Below are 26053 nucleotides of genomic sequence, written 5' to 3'. Positions count from 1 at the left end.
CGCCGTGAAAGGTCGAGACTCGATGTTTTTTGGTGCGCGGCTGAACAACATTTTTGTAACGATAATGAAGAAGACGGTAGCGAGCATAGGATAGAGGAGGAGGGAAACGGCAGCCCGGAGCTGCCTCTTCCTGTAGACGCCCATCACGAATTGTTGACGTCGATGTCGTGTATGTATGTAGTTTGCATGGTCAGTAACGGAAGAAAAGCAGGAAGCACCTTATCGAGGCTGAGCAGGACGACGAGAGAGGCAGAAGAAGAAGAAAAAAAAAGTAACGAGAGTGACGACAGTATAAGCGTGTGGACAGGGTTGTTTTGTCAAGAGGCTTGAGTTGAGACGATGGCCGTATCAGACATGCCACCCTCAGGTCGATCTCTGCTGCAGAAGTCTGCAGACGCCCAGGGGCTCAGATTTTGATACTGCATAAGGAGTACGGCGAGTTCTCTTACGAAGCCAAGTGTAGCGAGGCACTTTGAACCCTGTGGTTAAAGAGATATGAGGTTGGAAATGATTCATGAACCTATCCTGTCTGACCTCAACCCCGTTCTTGCTAGGTGGTATCAAAAGAATTCTGGTGGTCATCGTAAAGAGTACAACCTGGCATTTTTTGACTGTGAAGACATTGCAGGTCTTTGCTGGACTTGTGTGTCTTGTATTGAGTAGCTGCTGAGATACATACTGTTCTTAACTGCAGTATTTTGGCTGCATGCTTGAATTTCTTCTTTGAATACTCGAGTAAGTACTTGAGGATGAACCAGCATCGTGAGAGAGGGGTTCGTCCACCCCGCTAATATCGGGCGATTGCCGCTAGGGCTTCAGGGGGTCCTGATCCCCTCTACTACAGCACAGTGGGGCCGGAACCCAGAGCTGGGGAGAGCTCGGTAACGCGAGGCCGTGGTCAGCCGAGGATCCTCGCCAGATTCCGGGAGAATCATCACGCGACAAGCTTGCAGCCGCTATGTGACCTCTCGTCCCCTCTCCCGATCAACCAGCCAAGCAACCACAAACAACTCCCACTACCCAAGTACTTTCCCTACCACTACAGCGCTACCACGACTCAGCCCGCCCTGCAGACAGCTCCCAACCAAAAATGGGCATCATCAAGCGCACCTTCTACACAACCGTCCTGACGGGGACGGCCTTCGTGGGCTACATTGCGGGCACGACCTCGATTATTTGCCCGTTGCCTCGTGACGACCCTATCTGGTCCAGCAAGACCTATGCCCGCTACAACATTTATAACAACCCCACGACCCAGGACGTCTGCATCAAGCGGGTACCCCTTGACAAGATCAGGCCGGAGCTGCTGCAGAAGGAGGGCGACCTGGCGGTTGAGTTCTGTCGGGGTGTATGGGCAGGGTGGGGTGAGTCTGAGCTCTGCTTCCCTTTGGTTCCATGCGTGATCGTAAATATGTGTTGAGCCAAGAGAGAGAGAAAAAATAAGCAATGCTAACGAGAAGGGCGGGGGATCGTGTTCCCTGTGGAATCAAATAGCATACCGTCTCCAGCGCCGCTACCTAGCCCAGAAATACGAACCCCAAACCCCATCCCAGCTCTGGGCTCCCCGCGACCTCGCCACGTCGACCTACGAGAAGGGAACCTACATCACAGACCACTTCGAGGTCGTAGAAAAGACGCCAACCTCCATCACGGTGCGCTGTGGCGACTCTCCGCGCAGCCAGGGCGGGCGCGAGAGCGACGGCCTGTTTGTCATTTACGCCGAGGTAGACAAGGAGCGAAACGAGGTCGAGCTGGGGCTCAAGAGCTGCTTCTTCAACAGCGCCGCGCGACAGGATGGTATCCTGGGGCCGATGCCCAAGTACATGGAGATTGCGCACCAGTACTACTCCAGGCTGTGGATGGTCAGCGCGAGCCGGTGGGTCTCCAAGGGCCTGTTCGGCTAGAGGTAAACAGAGCAAAGAACGGAATTGTTGTCTCGCGAGCCAACTTTGACTCGTGGGTTATTGCGGTCAGTGCAGGTCTTTTTCCATGGTATGGATAACGAGGGTTTAGAGAGAAGCAAGGAAGGTATTTAGCAGGGACGAGCATGGCAAAACTTTGGTTGTTGGACTGTGGACGCGTTTCAATCTCTTCTGCCCTGGACGGGCATCATTTTCATGTCGATATCGGTTGGAATTGGTGTATAATACCCATCTCTCAGCATCAATGCCACATGTAGGATAAATACATTGGTACTGGAGCCGTCTTCAGAAGGATGATAGCAGATGACCAGGGGGCGGTAGAGGTGGCTATAGCGGCAGCTGTGCTGTAAGCTGGAAAGGTGTGGGGAGAAGAAGGTGGGCCTAGGGCGGTATCTTGCCGGACTTCGCTCTAGTACTATTAGGGGCTACAGGCAGCACGCCTTGCATAAGGGCACGATGCTAGAGAGTGTGCTTAGGCACCAGAGATACTAATGGACCTACTATGGTACCACCCGAAATCTCACAGCGCCCATGGCAGGCCAACTATAGTGCCTCCTCCGCCAACCAACCAGATCGTCACATTTCACAGCCCTGGACCCTGAATCTCACGGGTCGAAACCTCGTCCGGCAGGTCCACCCGTCACGTACTACGAGGATGAGATACTAGCTACCAATTCAGTTAAACCCTTGTTGCCCGTTTCTCACTTTTGTTGCCAAAGAGGGGAGGGGCGATGTTGGTACATTCTATTATCACTATCAGTGCCTTCCATGCATTATCACAACTCTCATCATCATCATCATCATCATCATCCCATTTTCTCCTCTTCTTTTCTTACCTTCACTACTACTACTATTACAACAAATAACTCGATAAGAAAACGGTATAAATAGACTCTTCTCGACCATTATTCATCTCGCACCCTTCTTCACGCGGTAATAAACCGTCGCTTGTTCCACCCTCTTCTCCTCAGAGCTGTACAAAAAGCTTATCACCAATTATCAAACGGCTCATCCTCCTCAGCAAACTCAACATGACAGCAGACGATACCAAGGCCGCCACGAGCACGTCTGTGCAGGCAGACGGTGTGGAAGGGACCAAGACTGCCAATGCCACCCGCAGTTCGGACATCAAGACTGGCCCCTCGCATCCCCTCGGCCCTCTGACAAAAGACGAGATATCTCGGTCGTCTTCTCTGATCAGGGCACAGTGGCCCGAAGGGACCAAGTTCCAGTTCAAGATTATCACCCTGCTGGAGCCGCCAAAAGCTGAGCTGGCTCCATATCTCGAGTCGGAGAAAGCGGGTCAGGCACCTAAGCCGATCGAGAGAAAGAGTCAGGTCGTTTATTATCTGAGAAACACTGTAAGAATGATCATATAATCAAGTACAGGGGCAAGGAAAGAAAAAAAGAAGCAAGAAGAAGGAAAAATAGGGAAAAAAGCAAGATGCGTCGTGTTCATTATTGACATCTTCCCAGGACAAACTCCACGAGGCTACCGTCAACCTCACGGCCAACAAGGTCGAGAGCAATGTCCGCCTCGGCCCCTTCATCCACGCCCCTGGTGATGGAGAGGAGCTCATCGCCATCGAGAAAGTCTTGACGGAGGATGAGGGCGTCAAGGCCGAGATTGCCAAGTTGAAGCTCCCCGAGGGCACTGTGGTGGTCTCGGATCCGTGGATCTATGGTAAGTAGAAGACAAAGCGGGCAAGCGCCCGCCTTTCATACGCCAACCTTACATGCTGACGTACTTCAGGTTCCGATGGCGTTCATGAGGGGCTCTTTTCCGACCACAAGCGTGTCAAGCAGTGCTTCCTCTACATGCGTGACCCGGCCAACTCCTCAGAGCCAGACAGCTGCCACTACGCATTCCCACTTCCCATTTCTCCAGTCGTCGATACGGTCGACCACAAGGTGATCCGCATCGACATCTTGCCTACGGGCCACGACAGCACAATCAAGCCCCTGGAGCCCTGGAAAGGCCCTGTCCCTCCCAACGAGTATATTCCCGAAGCCCAACCCAACGGTCTCCGCAAGGATCTCAAGCCTCTGCAGGTCGTCCAGCCTGAGGGCGCCTCGTTCACCGTCTCCTCGTTCAGCGAGCTGGGCAAGACCATCAATTGGCAGAAGTGGGACTTCAAGGTCGGCTTCAACCAGCGAGAGGGCATGGTCCTCTACGATGTCTACTATGACGGTCGGCCTCTCTTTCACCGGCTATCGCTGTCAGACATGGCCATTCCCTACGCCGACCCGCGCCACCCCTTCCACAAGAAACAGGCCTTCGACCTGGGCGATGTCGGCGCGGGAATCATGGCAAACAACCTCTCCCTCGGGTGTGACTGTCTCGGCTCCATCTACTACATCTCTGGCGTCTTGCCCGACAGCGAGGGCCGACCTGTGGACTATCCGAATGTGGTATGCATCCACGAGCAAGATTCAGGTCTACTGTGGAAGCACACAAACTACCGCACCAACCGTGCCGTCGTCGTGCGCAACCGCGAGCTGGTCCTGCAGACCATCCTGACTGTGTCTAACTACGAGTACATCCTCGCGTGGAACTTCAACCTGGCCGGCGACCTCACGTATGAGGTGCGCGCTACGGGCATCCTGTCCACACAGCCAGTCGATCTGGACCTGTCCACCACACCGCACCCATATGGCACCGTTGTGCACCCCGGCGTGCTGGGTGGGTACCACCAGCACTTTTTCTCCCTGCGTGTTGACCCCATGGTCGGCGGGAGGGGCAACCAAGCCGTGGTGTATGAGGAGGCGCACGCTATTCCGCGGGACAGCAAGGAGAACCTCCATGGCGTCGGCTACACTGTCAAGCGCACACCTATCACCACGTCTGGTGGGTATGACCTCGACGTAGCGAAGAACAGGACTTTCAAGATCATCAACACAGGCATCAAGAACCCCGTCAACGGCTCGAACGTCGGGTACAAGATCCACGTTCCCCCGATGCAGCCCATGCTTGCTGACAGCGAGTCTTACCACTTCAAGCGTGCCGAGTTTGCTGATCACAACATCTACGTGACCAAATACGCCGAGAACGAGCTCTTTGCGGGCGGCTACTACACCAACCAGTCGCGGGGCGGGACAGGCGTGCGCTCATGGGCCGACCGCAAGGACAAGCTGGGAGAGGGCGGCGAGGAGCCCGTCGTGTGGGTGCAGTTCGGCATCAACCACATCCCCCGCATAGAAGACTTCCCTGTGATGCCCATGGAGATGCTCAAGGTGACGCTACGACCAGTCAACTTCTTTGATCGCAACCCAGCGCTGGACGTCCCGCCGAGCAGGCAGGAGGTGAACCGCAGCACGGCCCTGAATGGCATTGTGGATGGCGCCGCAGTGATGAAGATTGGCGAGGACGGCGCGCCTGAAGCTTGCTGTAGTAAGTGATTAGACAAGATTTTAGACGAAGGCAATCTAGAGGCTACCTCTGTAGATAGATGCATCGTTGATAGAAGAAGCTGGTGAAACGCAGAATCTGGTGTTCAGGGCACATGCCATTTTTTTATTTTACCTTTTTTGCGTTCGTAGTTCTAATGATTCGTGTTCTTTCTATGCACAGGCAGCAGCAGTCTCGCGCATGCCAGTGAGACATTGTCAATTCCATTTTGGCTCTAGATATCATGAACATCGTCATTTCACACACAATTCGAGAGCGATGTGATTCCATTATTCACAATCCGGCAGTCTTTGCCCTCGTATCAATGAGGCGTTTTTGCCCGTTGCGTGCGTAATTACGGCAACAATCACGTCCAGATGCAGGTGATGAGCTGTGCGCGACACGCATCGCACAATGTCGGGATTCCCACGGAGAACTGTCGGTATTTAAGATAGTAGATTCGGGGCGGAACCCATCGTCATGTCATGGTCACAAGCCAAGCCAACGGGTCACAGTGCCACAGGATGGGGTCTTGCCTACTATTTGTTTTGGCTTTGAGGCCGCAGCCATAGCATGCCGATAGATCGCCATCGCCGTTCTCGGAAGACGGACACTTTTGGGGCTGGGCAAAAATCCAGCCGACCCGTGGCACCGCTTTTCCCCACATGGGCAGGGCTTGGATGGATTGGCTCCCCCTCTCCAGCGCTAGATAATGGATGGGATTGGGCCTGGGCCGCTGCCTGACCGGTCGGTCGTCTAGATAAGCAGGGAAATGTTCGATTGGGAGACCAAGGACACCCGTAGAGCCTAAGGAGGAAAGCATGGGAGGAGGGAGAACCCAGACTTTTCCTTGACCACTTTCGGGCCTGAGGTACTGTGGTACACACCATCACCAGCGACAACGGCGATTGTCAGCCCTGGGCTTGGCGCTTTTTTCGTGTTTGAGATGTGGCCTAGTATTAGCTGCTCAGTCGATCATCAGTGAGGAGAGGAGGGGGCTATCTGATAGTGTTGGAGGGGATGAAAGTTTATATATATTGCTGCCCATTCGCTCCTACGAAATTGAGACTCGTTCTCGACATTCCTCATTTATTCAAACTCATTCGCAAATCTAATTCCAAATACTGATTCAAGATCGCTACTATCTCGAGTCCTTAATACCCGCAATAAAATCTTTTGTCCTTCAATCAAGGAAACGAAGAACATATATCAAAAGAGGTTCAACATGGCGACAGAGTCCAAGCCCGTCACCTTCCAGCACTACGCCGGCCTGCCGGCCTCCTTCTCCCCCCAGCTCTTGGCCAACGAGAATGCCTACCTTGAGGACCTCTTCTCCTCAGAAGCCACCAACGCAGAGAGCCCCCTGTCGTCAGGCATCTTCCGCCTCGAGCCCGGCACCCCTCTCAAGTACACATACACATATGATGAGATGAAGATCATTCTGGACGGCGACTTCACCATCGTCGATGAGACAGGCCAGACGGTCCACGCCAAGAAGGGGGACCACTTCTTCTTCCCCAAGGGCGTGACGATTACCTTCACGAGCGAGAAGGGTGGAGTGGCCTTTTACGTTGGGCAGAGGAAGAAGGGTGCGGCATAAGAAGTTGGATTTTAGGGAGTTTTAGGGGCCTTTCATGAAAACAAGCCTGCTTCGGGGGGATGGGTTGGATATCTAGTTTGAGGTCTAACCTGGTGGTTCCAAGAGGACAAGACTTGTGGACCAATTTGGAAATGGAACTTCTTGCATTTTTGAATCAATCTTTTTTCTCAATCTTTCCCTAGGCAGGTGACATGTGAGAAAGTGACGTGGGACAATTGTTACTTTGATCAAGGTTTGGTTCTTTTTTCACACTGACAAGCGAGTGAACACAGCACATATTTCTTTGGTGAACACCTCACCTATGGACATTGAATGATCACATATGAGACTGCTGCCTCGACTATGTTTGAACAAAGTTCTCTACGTTGGTAATTGCCAAATAGCGTCGCATTCAGCAATCAAGTAACTCTGAAACCCCAATTTCCGTCTTCTAACATGCATCACTCATCATATCAGTCATTTACAATAACATAAAACCGTTGTTACTCCTAGATGAATAAAGACACATATCCTTACATAGTCAGTAATATGTCTTATGGTAGTGAGGGGCTGTAGAGGAGGATATGGCAGTAAAGAGTGAAGTCTTCCGAAGCTATAGCATGTCAGCTTTTTCGTTTACAAATCTCTACAAGTACTTATTGCAGGATGTGACAAGATCGAATTATTAGTCATCTGACCTACTTGTAACATGGCCTTTTCGTACACTACTCATCTCATAGACACGATGGCAAGTATGATAATTGTTCTGTTCATCATATGTTTGTGATGTACTGCTTCTTTCTGCTTGACAATCTCCAACAATATGGAAACTTTTCAAAAAACATAAATACCTCCAAGCTTCGAGGGTGAGAAAGCTGAGAAAGACCTCAACACACCATTATGTAGACAAACAACATGACAACTAAGGGATCAGAACCAAGAAAAGAAAAATTGCAGCACCAACATACTATCCAATGCCTCCGCTTTACAAGAATGGAGATTTGGTTCTGGCCCAGCGCCTAGATGAGCGTAAGTACTTGCTCAAGACCTTTGTGAGTGATTTGCAACCCATAAAGACTGCATAACTTGCTGACCACGAAACGCCGTTCGCTAGATGCGATCTGGGGCCGCATCAGAGGTGTGAACTTGCAGAGAAAGCGGGGGCATGAACACAAGTATCTCGTCGTGGAGAAAGCCTGGATGGAATATACAGTACTGTAAGCTGCCTCCTGTCCCCCTCATTCCACATCTCCTCTGGTCTTTCTACCCGTGGTAGCGAGGCTTTTTTTCTTCTTTCTTTTTCATATGAGCGTTGGAAAAGTAACCAGTTGTCTTCATAGAAACCAAGATGGTGTGCAAACTGTGCTTGGATTCTGGAACGATAATGCGTTGGAGGAGCATGAGGTTGCGTCTGAGGTCTATGAGGAGAGCGAATTGAGGCTTTGCCCGGAGCATCCAGCTCTTGGCCAGGGTGCGTCGACAGCGACTACATTAGCAGCAAATGCATCAACAGCAAGTGAATCAGCAGCAAATTCCTGATACATTTGCTGTTGAAGATGCCGGGCAGATTATCTACCCTGCCTAAAAACTTGCAACTTCAGCACTCCGTGGACCTCATAAGTGGAGTGGGTGGATAGCGATCACTTGATAACACGGTCAATGTCGCTGGGCGCCAGGCTATGTTCCTCTGTTGGTATCCATCCATACCTTGTTATTAAAGCTGTTTCATTCCCATTCCCTGTAACCTCGACAGCTCAAGATGGTCCCCGTGCTGACAAGCGCTTAGCCTTGACAGGTGAGGTTGATCATAAGCACTAGCAACTCGTGATGAAATGCCGAGTGCGACATTGCAGACAGCCGTGGCTACCGCTCACGTGCCGCTGTATACAACCGAGTTGCAACGCGAGGGTCCAAAGAAATGCTCGCTCCTTGCATCTAGCTCTCACTTTAGTGATTGTTTTCATAGCACAACTGACAGTGGAACACGCTGATTGGATAGGGTTGATACCGCGTGTCCAGAGGTGACATATGGCTAATTTGCCCGTAGTCACCGCGTGCCAGCAATGTTTGTCTGTCACTGTACAGTTCCTTCCTCAAACAATTGAGCCAGGATAGTTTACTATAATTACCTAGTCAGAGGCGTGGTCTTTGGTCCCAATGAACTCCCAAACCGCCCCCAACTGTCAGCGCCTTATACTGGGCCATTTTTAAATCGAACAGAGGCTTTTCCTATCCAGGATATTCCGATACACTTCAACCTTCAACATGGCTGTACTCAAGTTCGACTCAGGCGACAAAGTCATAGCTGACGTGACTCGCGAGTCCGGAGCCAGTAAGTTCAGGGAGAAGATTCATCCCAGAGTGGCTTCATGATCATGACGCCGGCTGAAGAAGCCCAAAACTAACGCGGTTCTTGATCGTAGAACTGAAAATCTGGGGCGAAGTTATCGAGAAGCAGCAGTCCTCTTCTCATGACACGAATACGTACAAAATCCATGTACTGAAGAAGATGGACATCCCTCAGACAATGTACGCTGCGTCGCCATAAAATGAATAAGATCACTTGAGATTTACATTTCTGACCATTCCGGAACAGGTCTGACAAAGGGGATGCTTGGAAGGACTCAAATGAGCAAAGCGAATGGGTTGCAGAAGCCTGGGTTGAGGCGATACCAGACACGTTTGAGCTCGCAAATTATGATGATATGCTGCTCTGCGACACAGACCCATCCACAGCTGGCCGGTCTGTGTCTCAACCCGCTGGGTGGTCAACTGGGGCCGCGCCTAAGTAAGCGACCGAGGGTGAGAGTTCGTTGTCGACCGGCATAGCTAGTAAGAACACTACCCCGTGTTCAACATAGATGATCAGATACGTACTTGGGAGAATATGCCTGTAGTTGGAAACAGTCGCCTCATGCTTATGAAAAGCGAAGGCCAATCGCAGTGAAGACCCTGGATACAAGTCATTAGACCAGTGAATAATTGAGCTGCTTCTTTTGGTATACTTACAGCCCGTGAGGAATACAGACACTTCCAGACCAATGCCCATCATGACTACACCTCGACTTAATCAGCCCCAATGTTGGTCATTCCCAAAGAAGATCTGAACTCATTCCTTGTCCCTTTCCTTCCTTCCTGCAGGTGGTCCTGCACAGCAACGGCGGGATACGACTTTGCAAACCCGATGAACCGACTCACATCAGCCCGTAGGATATCGCTGCGTATATCTTGGTCATGAAATGAGACTTGTGCATAGTAATCATAGTACAAAGCCACGGAATTCCGTGTATGTGTCTTGCTCGGGAGAATCTTTAGACCAATGCCTTCGGAGCGGTTTTCAAATCCTCCGTTAATTACCAGCTAACAATATCCAAGAGTTACCCCGCAATGTATCCTTATTCTCCGGTGATGAAAGACTCGGCCTTTAAGTCAAAGGGGGGGGTTTTGGGCCGGGGTAGTTTTGGGCCACCCTGGCCACCCTCGTCAAATACACACACCCATATATATATATACTATTTATCTATTCTATTCACCCACCACGATGCAATCCTCCTCATCAGTAGGTAATTCGACATCGCTCTCTTCATTCAGACTATCCTCGTGGCGATTAGCCGCGTTTTGAGCTCTCTGTATATCCTCAATCCCTGCAAACTTCGAATTCGGATCCATATCAACCTTTCTTCTTTTACTAGGCCTCAGAGCCTCAATCTGCCTTTTCAACGCTTTATTTTCCTCCAATGCCTTGGCAAACTCGAGGTCCCTCTCCCCATAAGCCTTTTTTATCTTCTTGAATAGCATACGGCGGCCTGGTTCCGTTCGAAGTTGTTGCTGATTCTCTAGCAGCTGATAGTATAGCTGTTTAGCCTTTCGAGGAGTTGAAAAGAGGACTAGCTGGCTTGAGGAGGCTTTTGGGGAAAGATGAGGTGCTGTTGATTGTGCTGAGCCTGAATTGGACTGGGTCTGACGGCTTGGTTGACTGTTCTCGAGAAGAAGAGGGCTCAAGAGGGCTTTTGAGAGTCTGAGAGGCCACAGACCAGTTGCTTTCCATCTAGATCTAATATTCTGGCTTGAAAGGCCTTCCAGTCGAGCTAGATAATAGTTGCTGAGGAATAAACGCTTGCCTGCGATAGTTGAATCGCCCCATTAGCCCATATTGCTGACTTTCTTTCTGTATGCTCGTTTGAGAGATGAAAAGATCTCTAGATCGAGGGGTTGAAGAATGTGAGAGGTATGAGGAGGCAAGTAAATAAGCAGGATATTGTTTTGGAAGCAAAGCCATATAAACTCGTCCGTTTTATGGCTGCTATGGCTATCCAGGACTAACAGCCTGGCTTCTGAGGGATCTGCTGGCTGGCTATGAGGAATGAAGATCTCTTTCAGCTATTCAACTGCCATTTTATCGTTTGTCCATCCGTTTTGCATAGCTGTAAACTTCCAACCATCAAAAGGCTCCAAATCAAGAGGAAACTACTGTTGTTGTACCGTTTAGCCCTTGAAAATCACTAGAGGGAAGAGGTAGGCACCTGTAGCTGAGATACACTCGAGGAAAGAAGTCCAGGCTTTTGATCCAGGGTCTTTCCTTTGAATTGAATGCGAAGAGGAGCTTCCGAGAACTAATCCATTTGTTCCTTGGCTCTCCATCAGGCCAGCTTCATCCATATTCCATCTATTAGCTGGCTTAATAGCTTGGATATGAGGAAGATTGAAAAGACGAAACCAAAGCCGTATTACCTCTGTTGTAGCCCCATTCGTTCGTTCAGAGGCAATGCAGCGAGTCTTCCTGACCTTTATCTCTGGATTTCTCTTCAAAAAAGCCTGAGTCTATTGCACCCCGAGGGCCTGAGAGTCTCCCTGGACCTCGAGGATCTGCTGAGCAAAGTATTTGAGTTCTGAATAGCTTGGTGGAACGCCTAGGCTTTCTTGAATCAGGATCCATTCGGCTAGTCTTCTTTCCTGATCAATAGAGAGCCTTTGCTGGTTTTCGTGGGCTGTTTTATGCGATTCCCCTCCTTCTAGGCGAGCCTGAAGAGTACTCCTTGGAATACCCCATTCCCTCGAGGCTTGCCGCTGAGACTTGCCTTTTCTGACAGCCTCAACGGCCTGGGCTAGCTCAAACTCGGAATAGGGCTTCATAACAGTCAGATAAAGGTTTGCTGGAAAGATGAAGTTGTTTGGATCAAAATTGGTTGAGTAATAGCTATCAAACTAAAGGGGGTTGAAGAGGCGGTGAGGGTGGCCAGGGTGGCCCAAAACTACCCCGGCCCAAAACCCCCCCCTTTGACTTACAGTGTCAATCTGCGGCAGCTCGCAGGACCCCCAGGTGAAACGTCCTGGTAGTTATGTCCGGTGGACCTTTTTGCACTGTCGAAGCACGGGCGGGATTACTCAGTTTTGTAGAAGAACAGCCAATGGCGCGAGTGTCCGAGTTGTGCAGTAAACAGTATGATTTATTTTTCAATCATAAAGAGAGCACATGCAAGTCTTGTCATAATTAATTCACATCTGCAAAAGGACCCTGCTCTAATTTGTGGATGGCTGAGGCTGATCTAAGCAAGCAGGACGGGGGGACCAGGGCAGGGGGACCATCTCCATTACAAATCAAAGTCGGGCAATCGAGCCGAGCACCAGATCCGCCAGATCAACCATTTGTAATAACATACTCTGAATGTTGCCGACATGACCAAGATGCCGTCCAGTAACTTAATGTAGGCAGCAGAAACATGAGGTGTCGTCGCTGAGGAATCCACGTGCGTCGCAGTTATAAAAGTAGATAGAAGCTCGCTTGTATTTCGAAATTGTAGTCCATTATCATCACATCAACCTCCAATCACCAAATCCTCTGAATAAATCCCCTCGATTCGAAATAATCCAAGGCCGGACCAAACATCATCATGACGTCCCAACTGAAGCCAATCAAGCTCTGGGGTCACGCTGGGCCCAACCCCATCAAGGTCGCCAGTAAGGACTCGTGACCCGATCCCCAACATATGTAGCACTTCTTTTCCCCTAACTAATGCATGAAATAAGTTGTGCTCGAGGAGCTTGGTATCCCCTACGAGACGGAGAATATCCCATTCTCGGAAGTCAAAAAGCTACCGTACGTGGCGATCAATCCGAACGGCCGCGTGCCAGCCATTGAGGACCCCAACTCTGGTCTCACTCTGTGGGAATCTGGAGCCATCATCGAGTACCTCATCGAGAAATACGACACCGACAACAAGCTCAGCTTCCCTCGCGGCAGCAAGGAGGACTACCTGGCGAGGCAGTGGCTGTACTTCCAGGTCTCCGGGCAGGGGCCGTACTACGGTCAGGCGGTCTGGTTCAACAAGTTCCACCAAGAAAAGCTGCCCAGCGCGGTGGAACGATACGTCAACGAGATAGGCAGGGTGACCCACGTCCTAGAAGGCTACCTCGCAGCGCAGAAGGCCAAGGGCGGGAGCGATGGGCCTTGGCTGGTGGGCAACAAGCTCTCATTCGCTGATCTCGCCTTCATTCCGTGGCAGAATTACACCTTGACAGGTTTTATTGAGGGATTTGATGCGACAAAGTATCCGGTCGTCAAGGAGTGGCTCGAGAAGATGCTTGCGCTTCCCTCGGTGCAGGCAGCCCTCCCCAAGGAGGGATGATCCATCATCTCGGAGGGGCAAATACACAGGGGTCGCATTCGAAGCCAGCATAGCGGTGTGATAATGCCTTTGAGATTGATCAAGATATCATCTAGACAATGATAATCAAGACACATGACGCAGACCCTTCGATTATTTGTTCAGAGTACTTGATATTTTTGGGTGCAAGGCGTTTTTCTTTCTTAGTCATATGCAGTGTTGCCCCTCTCCTATGAAGCACAATGCTGGTAACAGGTTGAGTGAGTTTAAGAATAAGTTTACCCTTAATTCTACACGGGGGTGAGCGTTTGCCTGCCACGTCACAACTAACAGTAGAAAGATCTATGTCGTGGCAAACATGACCCAGGACAATTCACACGGGTCGCTGAGTGTTGGTGCAGGGAATACCGCTCGAACAGCGCCTCTCTTAGGACGCCCAGAACAAGACCCCCTTCCCCTCCCCTAGACTTGTTTACGGCGATGCGGCCGAGTCTCAAGACCTTCCCGAATTGGCAGTTTATCAATCATATGCGGGATGAGAGATAAAAATAAGAATCTGTGAGTTTGACAACAAGTGTCAATCCAAAGGCTCAGATGGAGGACAGGTTTGGAACTGGAACTCTCTGAAAACAACCCGATTTGGTAGTTGGATGACAGTACAAAACTGATCAAGGCCAATATAATACAGCCTAAAAGATCAGATGGTGCAGCAAGCTATCTCACCCCAATCTTTGCGAAGACAAAAAGGTATAACATGCCAGGTGCGCCTCTGCTCATACTTTTCTCATGGATTGCCTATTGCGACAAGAAACAGGGAGAAGGACACTCCCTTGCCCCCTCAGTTCGTCGTATAACTTCGAGGGGTGTCGGATGACAACGACACAAGTGATCAAGACATGGCTTGGCGCAAGAAACGCGCGACGGATCCGTCAAGCCATGCGACCAACAAGACGTTTGAAGGGCGAGAGGCGTGGGGTCTACCATAAATCATACGGTTTCGCCAATAGGGGAACCTGAAGACACTGGACGAAACAGATGGACCAATCGCGATTCAGCCCCTGCAGGCCTGTCTGAACTTTCTACCAAGGTTCGCGCCATGGTGCGTTGCCGTGAAATCAGGATTATAACCGCCTTGGCCCCCCGTGCTCAGGTCGACTTCTGTTTCAACCCATCTTCCCACACACCATAGACTGCCAAAACAACTCTAATCCTCAACTTTGAAATGTCATAAGGTGTTTGCTCCAGGTCCACTTTTCATTCTCCCTTGAATGGCACCTCCTCGGTGCTCTGTTGTTTTGTGTCAAATCTTGCGAGCTTGTCGCATCGGTTCCTGTTGTGTCAGTGCCTAACAAGGAAACGGATGAGAGGCCGAGATAGTTAACTGGTTCAGGAAAGTGGATGAGGCAAAAAGAGGCCATAGAATCAAGATAAATAAATCACCAAGTCTGCCGTCTGTGTCATTTTCGATTCTCACAGACACGACAGATCCAACTGCATACCTCTCAATCTACTTTTATTCTAATTCATCTTCTATTCAGGCACTGGATGCCCTTTATTTCTCTCGCAAACTTTTGAATCATTCTAATATATCGTCGACAAGATGAAGTTCAGCCTCCTTGCCCAACCACTGCTGGCGGTGACCGTGCTCGCAGCACCATCTCTCCTGAAGCGAGACCTGCAGACAATCCAGTCTGGTATCACTTCTGTCCAGAACGCCCTCGATTCGCTCGGGACTGCTGTCAATGTAGGCCATCATCCACTCCAATTACAAATAATTCGCCAAGCCCCCCTCCCCCCTCCCCCTGGCCGGGGGGGGAAAAAAAAAAGAAGAGAGCCTTTTCAATCAACTCATACTAATATTTGAATCAACAATAATAGTCCGTCAGTGGCACGGATCCCAATTCCCTCAACAATGTCCTCAGCGCCAGCACGGCGGCGCAGAACGCCATCTCGAACGCGACAAGCTCCATTTCGGCAACCTCGACGCTGTCCCTGACGGACGCCCTCACCCTGCAGCAATCCGCGACAGGCCTCACTACCTCGGCCAATAACACCGTCTCGGCGCTGATCGCCAAGAAGCCCACCTTTGACCAGCTGGGCGTCACCAGCGTGGTCGCGCAGCAGCTGCAGACGCAACAGTCAGGCGCCACCGCTCTGGGCAACGCCATCGTGTCCAAGGTGCCGTCCATCGGCCAGAGCATCGCGCAGAAATCCATCGGCCAGATCAGCACCGTCCTCAGCCAGGCCATCACTGCGTACGGCGGGGCCTCGAACTCAACGTCGGCGGCTGTGGCTGGCACGGGCTCCGCGACCACGGGAGCCAGCACTGGGACTTCGGCGAGCACTGCGCCTGCGGCAGCGAGCGGAGATAGTGCCGCTGGAACAACCGCTGCAGGGTCGACTACCTCAGCCGCGACGGCTGCTGGTGCGGATGATGCAGCCGCTGCAGGTGGTGCTGGCGGTCTCGGGGCGCTGCTTGGAGCGCTGACCGGAGGAGCTGGTGCTACTGGTGCAACTGGCGCAACTGGCGGAGCGGGTGGTGGCCTCGCAGCGCTCCTGGGTGCTCTCTAGAGGATCTCAGATATCGACCTGATCTGGTTGTTTTCTGGGCTAGGTATATTTGTGTGTTTCAGTCTTAGTCCTCAAGTCCCAATGTCGCATTTTCTTTTTGCCTGCCTGTAGCTAAACACGACGTGGAGCTGGTGCTTCACCTACTGATGAGATAACGAACGACTCTCCTTACGAATATAGTCTTGATCAAACCGGCAAATCGATGATACATTCTTTGGCGAGCTGTATTGAACCTTGGTGCGAAATTGTGGACAGACGAACATGAGATATCCTCAAGAGTTGATGACGCTCGTTGAAAGTTTGATATAGGGAAACACGAAAGAGTTCACAAATTTGTTTAAAGACTGCAATTTGAATTTTTCCGAACGATGTTGATAAACAGCAGAAAGAGGGTATCATGAAGTGCCGTATGGAAAAGCCCGTGAATAGCAAGAAACCAAAAACGCCAACGCTCTAAAATGCATCCCACGACAATATGTGACACTATTGGTCACCCTCGCGCACAGACACACGCAACACAAGATGACACGCGTCGAAAATTCTTGCCACAAAATTCAGTGACTTTGAATGACACCTGTGTACCTTCTTAGGCGCCCCCCATGTATTTGAGTCCTCCGAGCCTGGTGCATGGCAGACTCAGCGCCGACATGCCTCCTGTACATTTGTCGGGTATAACCTCGGCTACTGTTTCGACTCGAGGCATGGAGTGTGGTTGACAGAGAAGGTGGTTTCCAAACCGACCAGTCTGGTGCAGTGTATGAAAACATCATCGGCCTGACGTTCAAGGCGAGAGCGGTCGGCTCTTGAAGACCATGGCCACCACCTTTCCGTAATACTTGGCTCGGCGGAGTTGACCTGGTTGTGGTCAGACTCGAGATGATGCCATCTCAAAAAAAAGTGTGGCCGGTCCTCTCGTCCAGGGGTTGAATCCGATCCAACCGGGTAAGGTTCATCCGTTAACCCTGTTGCTTCATCAAAAGATGCGCGCAGCAGCCCACAGTCCCAGAAGCATAGCCAAACCAAGCAGACTATGCCACCCAACAGGGACCCCCAAGAAAGTACCCCCCTGGCCCGGAAACTCGGTGTGGTCTGTAAGGCTAACTGAATACCCGTTATCAGAGACCATGATGTCTCCGAACTGCTTGACAGCAGTGATGGGCCGCATATCGCCAAACACGCGCTCGTTGCGGATGTCGACGATGCCAGAAGACCCGAGAATGTTCCACTCGGCGTCGAGGGCGGCGACGCGGGCGAAGCGGGCTGGGTACTCGAGGGCGAAGGAGGTCTCGAAGCCGTCGCGAGGGACGATGGCAAGGACCTGTCCTGGGCCGTAGAGGTCGCTGCTCTCGTTGCTGGCGAGCTGTTTCTCGTGTGAAGACACCATTCGTCAGTTGGTTTGATTTCCTGTTCGTTTCGACATGGTGCACGATGTTGCGAGCAAGGAAAAGGGTGCTGCTTACAAAAGCCCAAGCCTTCACCTCAGTGGCGCCGTTCCAGCTGGCGTACACGCTCGTCACGCCGTCCTTCTCCTGGGTCATGACATCTGGGTCCGTCTCAGGCTGGCCAGTCCAGTCCATACGGTAAGCGCGGTAGTTATCGAGGGCAATCGAGTTTTTCTTGGTGTGCCAGGGAGAGAATTGAACATCCATGACTGCCTCGCCGTCGGCAGTGTGCTCAGTAAAGGAAGGACACCGGCCCCAGCCCACAAAGACGTTGCCGCTGCCATCCTCGAGAGGCTGCACGCTGCCTTGGCTCTGGGCCTGGAGAGACTGTGGGTGGCGGTACTCGTGCAGGATACGCACGGCGGGATCCTCTGGGTTCGAGTCAAGATCGATGCTGATGTGCAGGCCGCGGCTGCAGTCTTTGGTGCATTGCTGCTGGGTGGTCAGGGCGTGGTTGTCGAAGAAGGTGATCTCGTTCTCGTTGTTGTGGAAGAAGCGGGCGTGGTGCTGCCAGGCAAAGGAGAGCAGGTTGTCTCCTGACGGGTTGGCGCCCTTGTCTGCATCTAACTCTCTGAACTGGTTCTTTTTCCCGCCGAGGGTCCACATGATCTCGCCTGTCTGCCCATTGATTAAGTAGATGGAGTGCATGTGGCGGGCGGAAACGAGATAATTCCCCTCTCGAGACTGTATAACGGAATCGTGTGCGTCTGGTCAGCCTGGGTGTCTTCTTATACATCAAAGTCAAGCCTGCTGCCTTATTTTTTCCATCTTTTCTCTTCATCTCCTATTCCATTTACCTTTTGTACGCTGTTGATATGAAAAAAATCCCATTTCAACTCCATCTTGTAGAACGAGTCGGCCAGGTCGACATGGTCAGAGGCCCTCCACTGGAAAATGACCTCGTTGGTAGCGAGATCAATCTCCTGAAAGACGCCGTCAAAGATTCCTCCCTTTCGTGAGCCCCGATACTTGCGCAGGTCCATCCTAACCAAGTCATAGGCCGTAACCAGGGCCGTTCCCTGGTCCGTAAACTGAAACTCGTGCAGGTCATTCTTGACAGATAGATTTTGCACATTGACCTTGTACACCTCGTTGTAGTGCTCATCGAGAACCAATCCGTCGCCCGACCCGTGCCCATCCACAATAGGGCCGGCGTAGAAGGTAAGATAGGACTCGTTGCCGCTCTTCTGGACGCGGATATCGCTGGTGCGGTCGTATGCACGGTCCATATACACCAGGCTTAGATCGCTGGCGTCGAGGATTAAAGGACTGGACTGCTCAAAGTCGTGGCGGATGAAGATGTGCGAGCCGCCTGTGGGAGAGATCTTCTCCTCGTCCCAGATGTTGACCTGGAGGAGAGGCGCCACAATGTCCGGGTTTGAGACGAAGGTCTGGGTGGGCCGCTTGCCATACTTTGCATTGTTGTATGCCTCATAGTCATTAGAGAACTCGTCGGCGCACACGAGGCTGCCCAGAAGGATGAAGGCAACCAGCAGACGGCACCATAATGGCGCATTCAGACAGGCCATCATCTTTTCTTCTCTCTTTCTTTCTCTGACGTGGGCAGGCCTGTCACCAGCTAAGGGGAGAAGAATGAAAAAGGGAGGAGGAAGGGGAGGGCGGCACAGGTTGACAGACAAGGCTCTCAATTCAGGACGTGAAGCTCTTTCAAGAAAACATTCTCATCGAGAAATGAAAACAAGAAACAAAACGTGGACAAAAAGAGAACAGCAATGATAGTACTAATAACGGAGCAGCTACGGGTACGAGCAGTAGCCTGGGTAGTATACATACTATGTAAGGAACAATTGGGATCAACAACCACGACTTTCAAACCATGTGGACCACTTGATGATGCCTCTGGTCGGGTCGTCCCCGAATCTCCCTCCACGCCTCCTACAAATCTGGCAAGGATGGATCCTTTCTTTCTTCCTCCAGCCTCCCCTGCTCTCCATGTGTTGACGTAGTACTCACCACTCATTGTGCTCCCCTCCCCCTGCTCGCCGTTTGGTCTCCCTCCTACTTTAAAAATAAAAGGTCGGGAAGGCAGGGGAGGAGGACCATGAGAGAGAAGGGGAGACGGTCAGAGATCTCGAAAGACATATGCATGCTTGCGAAGTGCGTAAGCCCGGGTAAGAATCCACAAAAAAGTGGTGTGTGGGGGAGAAGAGATGCGATGGAGCTGGCCAATACATCTGGATCACGCCCACACACGATCTGGGGCGAGAAAACTGCGATAGGATGGGGAACAAAAATTAATTGATATGAGAGAGAGTTTCGCCCGCACGTAGTCAAGAGCATTGTTAGATATGGTGGGGCGACTGTCAAGGTATAACCCCCTCCCTTGTTTGCCCTTTGTGACGCTGTCCCGTCGAGGCATAGCCCAACGCGTGCATAGGCTTACGTGTTGGGTCCACCCGACACCCGTCAAACTATTCTCGAGCCCCTTCTCAGGGATGGCAGCGCAGGGGGAAAATGTCTGCAAAGGGGCACTCGGCAGAAGATCTCGGGCGTCGGTGCATTCATTGGCAGAGATTGCCATAATGAGATGCCACACCGAGAACCGAGTGTCGGATGTAGAGAAAGGATTAAAGCAAAGGGGGGTTGTATGGAATCGTACTGTATGTAGTTTGAAAGATGTTCAATGATATCTTTCCTGTCTGTTGCCTAGTCTCATTTTTTTCTTCCTTGCCGTTTGAACATTGGTAGAAGATAAGAGGGTTTTGCCTGTGAACCATTTACTCCTTGGTTATCGTCCATAGAACAAAATGCCCAAAAGAGGATACCATGATATCTAGATTCTTTGCCAAGAACACGGACGGGCTGAAGGGCTCCTCAGTGGCGTCGTAGGCCCAGCGCCAAAGCGCCCCGAGTCAAGGTCAAGGTTTGATCCCCCTGGGAGTGGACTTGAGACACGCACGCATATGGACATGACGCCTCCAGCCTCACAGCGGTAAAAAGAGGCTGAGGGGGCGGGGTAGAAAGAATAAGAGGAAAAAGGTGGCGCAGAAAGGGTCCAAAGGGTCTATACTAATCTTATCTAAGCCACTCAACTTCGCAAGCCTCGCTCGCAGTCCACAACGAGGTCATAACATACTCATGTATATATGCCCTGGACAAGGCAGAAAAAGGAAAGGGGAGAAAATAACAACTGTTTATTTTTTAGCGTTTCAGGAAAGGAAAATCCAACGATGACAGTCCGTCGCATCCGGATCAGCATCTGCTGTCTCTCTTCGTCTCTTCTGCACTGCATTTAGCCTACATGCAACAAATGACAGGAGAATCAAACACCAAGGTCACCGTTGGACCACTAGGACTGTCGACAGCCCAAGTTGTTGCTATGTAATCACGGTGTAGGTGAGGGAAACGGCACGGGAGAAAAACGCTGAGCGGGATGTGTGGGAGGTTTCTAGCGATCCAGGCCCCGGCGAAAACAGCAAATCACTATATTAGAATTCATGGCTCCAATCAGCTCGGCATCAGCCCCTGAGACCCCTCCGGCCGGATGCCAAGGATATCCAACGTTGATTTGTTGTTGCTGAAGAGCCACTGGTCTAGTGTGCCTTAGGGTACATACTGGTTTGCTTGCTAATGAATACTCTCCTACAGCAAAAGTCCCTTTCGAAAAGAAGGATTATGAGGAGATGAGGATATTATGCCTGCATTGTTTGCTGCAGGATCCCGGAAAGCCCACGTGGACGCCAGAGCTTGGAGCTGAGTCACACGTCTTTCCAAGCAAGGCGAGACCACAACTATCAATTATTCCCGAGTTCGCCGACGGGCATTGTCTCACCTCCCCCTTGAGAACTGTACACCTGGATACAAAGTACACACACATACTTCTTCACGTTCAATAAAGAAACATATAAAGAGGAATGGAACGGTCAAGGCCCAACCAAGATATGGCATCATCTCAAGGCTTGGTCGAGGTCGACAGCATCGAGATCAAGGTGATCGTCGACAATGAGGTCGATCCCATCTCACCCAGCAATAACCCTGCCGTGCAGTACGCGGGCCTGATGCAAGGTCTACCACTGGACTCTCTACCAGCTGGCGACAGCAGAGGCGGTGCCAAGGGGGAGGTCAGGATGGGAAGTATCTGTTGCGGCGCCCACGGGCTCTCCCTCATGATCGTGCGCCCTAACTCTCTGTCTCTCTCCGCTTTTCTTCTTCTTCCTCTTCTTCATTCTTCGTCCTCCTCTGCCTGTTGTCCCCTTATTTCCACATCTGCTAAGCCACTGACGAACTGGGTAATCTGTAACATCCTCAGACAGCCAAAAGAGGAGACCAGAAACACACTCTCCTCTTCGACACGGGTCCAGAAGGGTCCACCTGGACCCGCAACGCGTCCCGCCTCCGCGTCGACCTCGCCGCCATCGAGCACATCCACCTCTCGCACTGGCACCGCGACCACTCGGGCGGCATGCTTGAGGCCATCAGGGCCATCAGCACAGCCAGTGACAAGAGTAACCTCCTCACTGTCAATGTGCACCCAGACAGGCCGGCGTACAGAGGCCTGCTGACGCCATCTGGCGCAGTGGTCAGCCTGGAAGCGGATCCAACCATCCAGGAGATAGAGAGCGCGGGGTTGGAAGGATCCGCTTCTGTCGTCATCAAGCAGAAAGCTTCGGCACACAGCTTGTTCGATGGATTTTTCTTGTCGTCGGGGGCCATCCCGCGACGTACTGCCTACGAGAAGGGCATTCGCGGTGGGCTGCGCTTCGTACCTTCGGCGGCGGCGTCGTCGTCGTCGTCGTCGTCGTCGGCATCACCATCCAGTGGTGGCGATGGCGCCTGGGAGCCAGACGAGGCGATCGCCGATGAGCGGCTTGTCATGTGTCGTCTCAAGGGGAAAGGCCTCGTCGTATTCACGGGTTGCAGTCACGCAGGTATCATCAACGTGTGCAGGCACGCCATCGAGCTAGACCGAGGAGATGAAGGAGGACGAGGAAGAAATCCCCTTCATGCAGTGGTGGGCGGGTTTCACCTGGCGGATAACCAGCCAGAGAAGCTGGCCTCATCACTGGAGGACCTGAAGGCTTTGGAGCCCAAGGTGTTAATGCCAGGGCACTGCACGGGCTGGAAATTCAAGTCTATGTGTGAGCAGGCGATGCCGGGTGTGATTGTGCCGTCGTTTTGTGGGACGACTTACACGCTGGAGTGATCTAGAAAGAGATGAAAAAAGGAAGAAAAAAGGAGCACTTGAAGAAGGCAGGGAAGATGGTACAACCTTCTGTCTGATTCAAGGCGGGAAACAAGCTACAGCATATATACAACCACATAATCATTGTCGTCGTCGTCATCGTCATCAACTATCGCAATCAGGCCACAGAAGTGAGACTGAACCCCTTCAAACTGCCTATCCAACCACTCCCAGCACCTCCGACCGTCTTCAGAGGTGCCTCAAACGCTATCTCGGCCCAGTGAAAATACTCCCCATTGATGCCCATCTCCGCCAGAAACTCGGCCTCGTCCACCAGCAGCACGCCCCCCTCGCTGACAGAAGCAAACGTCCTATTCCCACGCGCGATGATAGCCAGGTCGACAGTCTCGCCGAGCGGCACCGTCTCGTTGAGGCGGAAGTAGTTCCCACCTGCGAAGAAAGTGATGTTGGGGGTGAGCATGAGGGTCGAGTCGCCGCCTGTGAGGAGGGTTGCGTTTGTTGGCGTGGTGAGGTTGGTGACTGTCAGCCCGGCGAGGGTGAGGGTGTAATTGCGGCCTTTGGACGAGTGAGGCGTCACGATGGAGCAGGATGGGGTGAGCTCGAGCGCGTCTTCGCCTGTGGGAACGGCGCAGTCTGTCTCGACGCTGAAGCTGTTCGGAGAAATGTCCTTGAGGGTGCCGTTGCTCGACAAGGTGTAGTTGAAGATGACATCTGACACAGAGGGAATGGTTCGATCGAGGTTCTGTCCTGGGACGACAGCGTGCAGAGTCTCGAAGATAGCGTCAAAGTCGGCTGTCGACAAGTTTCCTCCCCACTGCTTGTCTGCCAGTGCAGGAACACCAGGCCTCCAGGCGTAATAGGCCTCGGAGTACACGGAGGCATTGGCACCATAGTCGTTCCAGAGGGGCACAATGGAGCCAAGCACGTAGGGGCTGGACTCGGGAGGGTTGTCCGTGGCATTGCTCTGGTCAAACACGTAGGGCCGCCAGTACGTGGCATTTGGTGGCGTGCCGTCAAACGTCTTGGTAAGGTTGATATGGTTCAGATAGCCTCCAGGAGGCGCCCACTTGTTGACGACATAGAAATCATCGTTGGAGTTGACAACTGAATAATTGTTCAGGATGTAGTCGTAGTAAGGATTGTCCTCAAAGTATTCCCAGTGCTGCACCGAGACGTTCTGATAGACGTTTTCGTACGTGCCGTTGTAGATGGGAGGGAATGTGCCCCAGATCCGAATCGCCTTGCCAACTGTGGTGCCAATATAACTCGCCATGGCGTTGACAAAGGTCACGTAATCCGTCGAGGGACCCGTGTACTCGTCTGCACCGATGGAGACGACCTTGGTATGGAACCAAGGGAGGAATTCACTCCAGATAGTCTCCATCGTGGGGATCGTCTCAGGATGGCTGATGTTCAGCAGGCTGAGGTCGGTTGAGTAGCCCAGCTCCGGCTTCCACTGCACAATCACCAGCGCGTGGCCTGGCGCCTCAATCTCCGGGATCACCGTCACTCCACGAGCAGCGCAGGACGACTGGATCTCATCAAAGTCCTCACGAGTGTACGACTCGTTCTTGTACTTGTTGAGACCAACCAGGGCCTCGGCGTCTGACCAGAGCCGAAAGCGCGCATACAGACTAAGGGAGCGCTCTTGCGAGTAGATATCGACATTATTGTACAGGTTGTCGCTAAGGTGCAGGTGGAAGGTGTTTTGCTTGAAGAAGGACATGTACGCGCACATTTCCTGCATGAACTCCTTGGGGTAAAAGTGCCGTCCTGCGTCGAGCATCATTCCTCGCGTGGCCCAGCCCGGCACGTCGTCTCCTGTGCCAGAAGGGACCGCGCCATCGTTCAGGGTAGCCTGCTGCAGCACGGTTCTCGTCCCCCACCACGCGCCAAGGGGGCTTGCTCCTGTGATGGTGATCTGGGTAGGGGTCACAGTGAGAGTATAGCCCTCTGACGACGGATCGCCTGATGCGTTGAGATACCTGCTGGAATCGCCAAGGGTCAAGAAGACACCCCCAGCAGCAGCGGTCCCATTGGTGACGGTGGCGCTGATGTTGAAGATGCTGCTCAGATCCTCGGCAAATGTGGTTGCGAATGCAAACAGCGTGGGCGGGATCAGAGTATCCATAGAGTCGTCCACAGCGGAGGCATATTGGGAATCAACCACGATGGTCTGGATGCTCGACAGAGCAAATGAACCGTTAGACACCTCGAAAGGCAGAGTTGGTATGCCGGCAAGGATGTCGGCGGCAACCAGAGCTGCAGGACAAGTAAGAATCGTCAGCTGTCATTTATCAAAGGCACAAATTAATCAGTTAATCAGTCACTTACAAGTTGCCGACAGCCCAAGAAGGGCCGTCTTGACGCCGAGGAGGAACTTCATCGTGTGTTCCGTCTTGTCTGACAACCACGACAATACCACCTGACCATGCGATACGAGATCGTCTGCAAGAAGAGCTGCTGCTGCTGCCATAGTATGCAGGAGGAGGAGGAGGAGGGGGTAGGGCTGCAATTTATCCGGACCGACGTCGACGTAGTAATTACATATTGACTTCCGAATGATACTCTGAACTTGATCGGCGTCACATTGCAGATTGAAGGCATCATGATCCCGGCCAAGAGACTCCGCACTGCGATGCAATCATACGGCCAAAGTAACGTTGCTGATAATCTTGGGGAAAACTCGCCGGTTCCCGCTACGGTCCACTGTCCAGATGTGGAGACAAGCAGACGACGGGTCCCCTGAATGTCCCAAAGTTTGTTTTTGTTGCCCGACAGTGTGGTACATGCAAATGGCACCGACAAGAAAACGACGAGACCACTCTTCCCTATCATGTTTTCACTCCTCCATCCACCTTTGAAATGGGTCGTGTCATCCAGGACGCCATTCTTATCATCAAGTCCCATGAGGGCGGATCCCCGTCGTTAACGAACCCGACTTACCGACCGGGCCAACATGCCGGATGAGGTTGCGGTGCCGTTGCGATCGCCATAGCCATGACCGCACTGGTGCGGGGGACTGCTGCTGTTGCTGTCTGTACAGCGATAATTGCAGTATTGTGTGTGAACCGACTTGCTATGTTACACACGTTTTCTTCCTTTCCTCTCTCTCTCTTTCTTTCTTTTTGAGCCAAAATGATGCAACGTTTCTGAAGGGGAATTTCCCTCGTCGCCTCAATGGCGCATCATGCCTCAACAGGCTCTGATTGTGGTGTGACCAGTAAAAAAAGAAAGGGAAAATTGATAAGAAAAGAAGAGGAAATGATCTAAAGGGGCAATGAAAGAAGAAGAAAAATAAAGGGAGAGCGAGGGAAAAGTCAGAATATCAGAGACAACATACCGTCGTTTGCCTTCCCACCCTCCGGGGTCCACACGTTCG

The 26053-nt window shown here is 51.9% G+C and overlaps 10 protein-coding genes across 10 annotated transcripts; 7 read left to right on the top strand and 3 right to left on the bottom strand.

Annotated features, from left to right (window-relative positions):
• Positions 1 to 1090: 1090 nt before the first annotated feature.
• On the top strand, positions 1091 to 1904 carry M406DRAFT_261325 (uncharacterized protein; the record flags this gene model as incomplete). The annotated part of the gene is made up of 2 exons (XM_040917432.1): positions 1091 to 1364; positions 1495 to 1904. The coding sequence occupies 2 exons, from the start codon at positions 1091 to 1093 to the stop codon at positions 1902 to 1904; spliced, it is 684 nt and encodes a 227-aa protein (XP_040774403.1).
• Positions 1905 to 2761: 857 nt separating this feature from the next.
• Positions 2762 to 5575, top strand: M406DRAFT_347144 (uncharacterized protein). The gene is made up of 4 exons (XM_040922258.1): positions 2762 to 3283; positions 3399 to 3606; positions 3676 to 5255; positions 5338 to 5575. Exons 1-4 carry the CDS (start codon positions 2954 to 2956, stop codon positions 5350 to 5352), a joined length of 2133 nt encoding a protein of 710 aa, XP_040774402.1. The 5' UTR covers positions 2762 to 2953; the 3' UTR covers positions 5353 to 5575.
• Positions 5576 to 6535: 960 nt separating this feature from the next.
• On the top strand, positions 6536 to 7075 carry M406DRAFT_347143 (putative ethanolamine utilization protein; the record flags this gene model as incomplete). The annotated part of the gene is made up of 1 exon (XM_040922257.1): positions 6536 to 7075. The coding sequence occupies one exon, from the start codon at positions 6536 to 6538 to the stop codon at positions 6908 to 6910; it is 375 nt and encodes a 124-aa protein (XP_040774401.1). The 3' UTR covers positions 6911 to 7075.
• Positions 7076 to 7863: 788 nt separating this feature from the next.
• On the top strand, positions 7864 to 8474 carry M406DRAFT_331957 (uncharacterized protein; the record flags this gene model as incomplete). The annotated part of the gene is made up of 4 exons (XM_040920686.1): positions 7864 to 7918; positions 8004 to 8106; positions 8230 to 8360; positions 8446 to 8474. 4 exons carry the CDS (start codon positions 7864 to 7866, stop codon positions 8472 to 8474), a joined length of 318 nt encoding a protein of 105 aa, XP_040774400.1.
• A 680-nt stretch (positions 8475 to 9154) lies between these two features.
• M406DRAFT_74051 (uncharacterized protein) lies at positions 9155 to 9740 on the top strand (the record flags this gene model as incomplete). Its single annotated transcript, XM_040925690.1, has 4 exons — positions 9155 to 9221; positions 9313 to 9418; positions 9486 to 9677; positions 9735 to 9740. Coding segments are annotated over 4 exons (371 nt in total), but the record flags the coding sequence as incomplete, so codon positions are not given.
• Positions 9741 to 10420: 680 nt separating this feature from the next.
• M406DRAFT_225191 (uncharacterized protein) lies at positions 10421 to 10597 on the bottom strand (the record flags this gene model as incomplete). The annotated part of the gene is made up of 1 exon (XM_040915724.1): positions 10421 to 10597. A coding segment is annotated over one exon (177 nt), but the record flags the coding sequence as incomplete, so codon positions are not given.
• A 2117-nt stretch (positions 10598 to 12714) lies between these two features.
• M406DRAFT_357090 (glutathione S-transferase) lies at positions 12715 to 13648 on the top strand. Its single transcript, XM_040923587.1, has 2 exons — positions 12715 to 12847; positions 12917 to 13648. The coding sequence occupies exons 1-2, from the start codon at positions 12781 to 12783 to the stop codon at positions 13513 to 13515; spliced, it is 666 nt and encodes a 221-aa protein (XP_040774397.1). The 5' UTR covers positions 12715 to 12780; the 3' UTR covers positions 13516 to 13648.
• Positions 13649 to 17038: 3390 nt separating this feature from the next.
• On the bottom strand, positions 17039 to 19039 carry M406DRAFT_74048 (uncharacterized protein; the record flags this gene model as incomplete). Its single annotated transcript, XM_040925689.1, has 3 exons — positions 17039 to 17425; positions 17526 to 18191; positions 18305 to 19039. 3 exons carry the CDS (start codon positions 19037 to 19039, stop codon positions 17039 to 17041), a joined length of 1788 nt encoding a protein of 595 aa, XP_040774396.1.
• A 2370-nt stretch (positions 19040 to 21409) lies between these two features.
• On the top strand, positions 21410 to 22671 carry M406DRAFT_261220 (metallo-beta-lactamase superfamily protein; the record flags this gene model as incomplete). The annotated part of the gene is made up of 3 exons (XM_040917423.1): positions 21410 to 21640; positions 21778 to 22247; positions 22287 to 22671. The coding sequence occupies 3 exons, from the start codon at positions 21410 to 21412 to the stop codon at positions 22669 to 22671; spliced, it is 1086 nt and encodes a 361-aa protein (XP_040774395.1).
• A 58-nt stretch (positions 22672 to 22729) lies between these two features.
• Positions 22730 to 25088, bottom strand: M406DRAFT_94420 (family 20 glycoside hydrolase). Its single transcript, XM_040926275.1, has 2 exons — positions 25006 to 25088; positions 22730 to 24933 (listed from the first exon to the last, which is right to left on the bottom strand). The coding sequence occupies exons 1-2, from the start codon at positions 25055 to 25057 to the stop codon at positions 22829 to 22831; spliced, it is 2157 nt and encodes a 718-aa protein (XP_040774394.1). The 5' UTR covers positions 25058 to 25088; the 3' UTR covers positions 22730 to 22828.
• Between the last annotated feature and the right edge of the window lie 965 nt (positions 25089 to 26053).

The sequence above is a fragment of the Cryphonectria parasitica genome (genome assembly GCF_011745365.1).
Source record: "Cryphonectria parasitica EP155 unplaced genomic scaffold M406scaffold_6, whole genome shotgun sequence".
NCBI lineage: Eukaryota > Fungi > Ascomycota > Sordariomycetes > Diaporthales > Cryphonectriaceae > Cryphonectria > Cryphonectria parasitica.
This window is presented reverse-complemented; position numbering and strand designations above follow the sequence as displayed.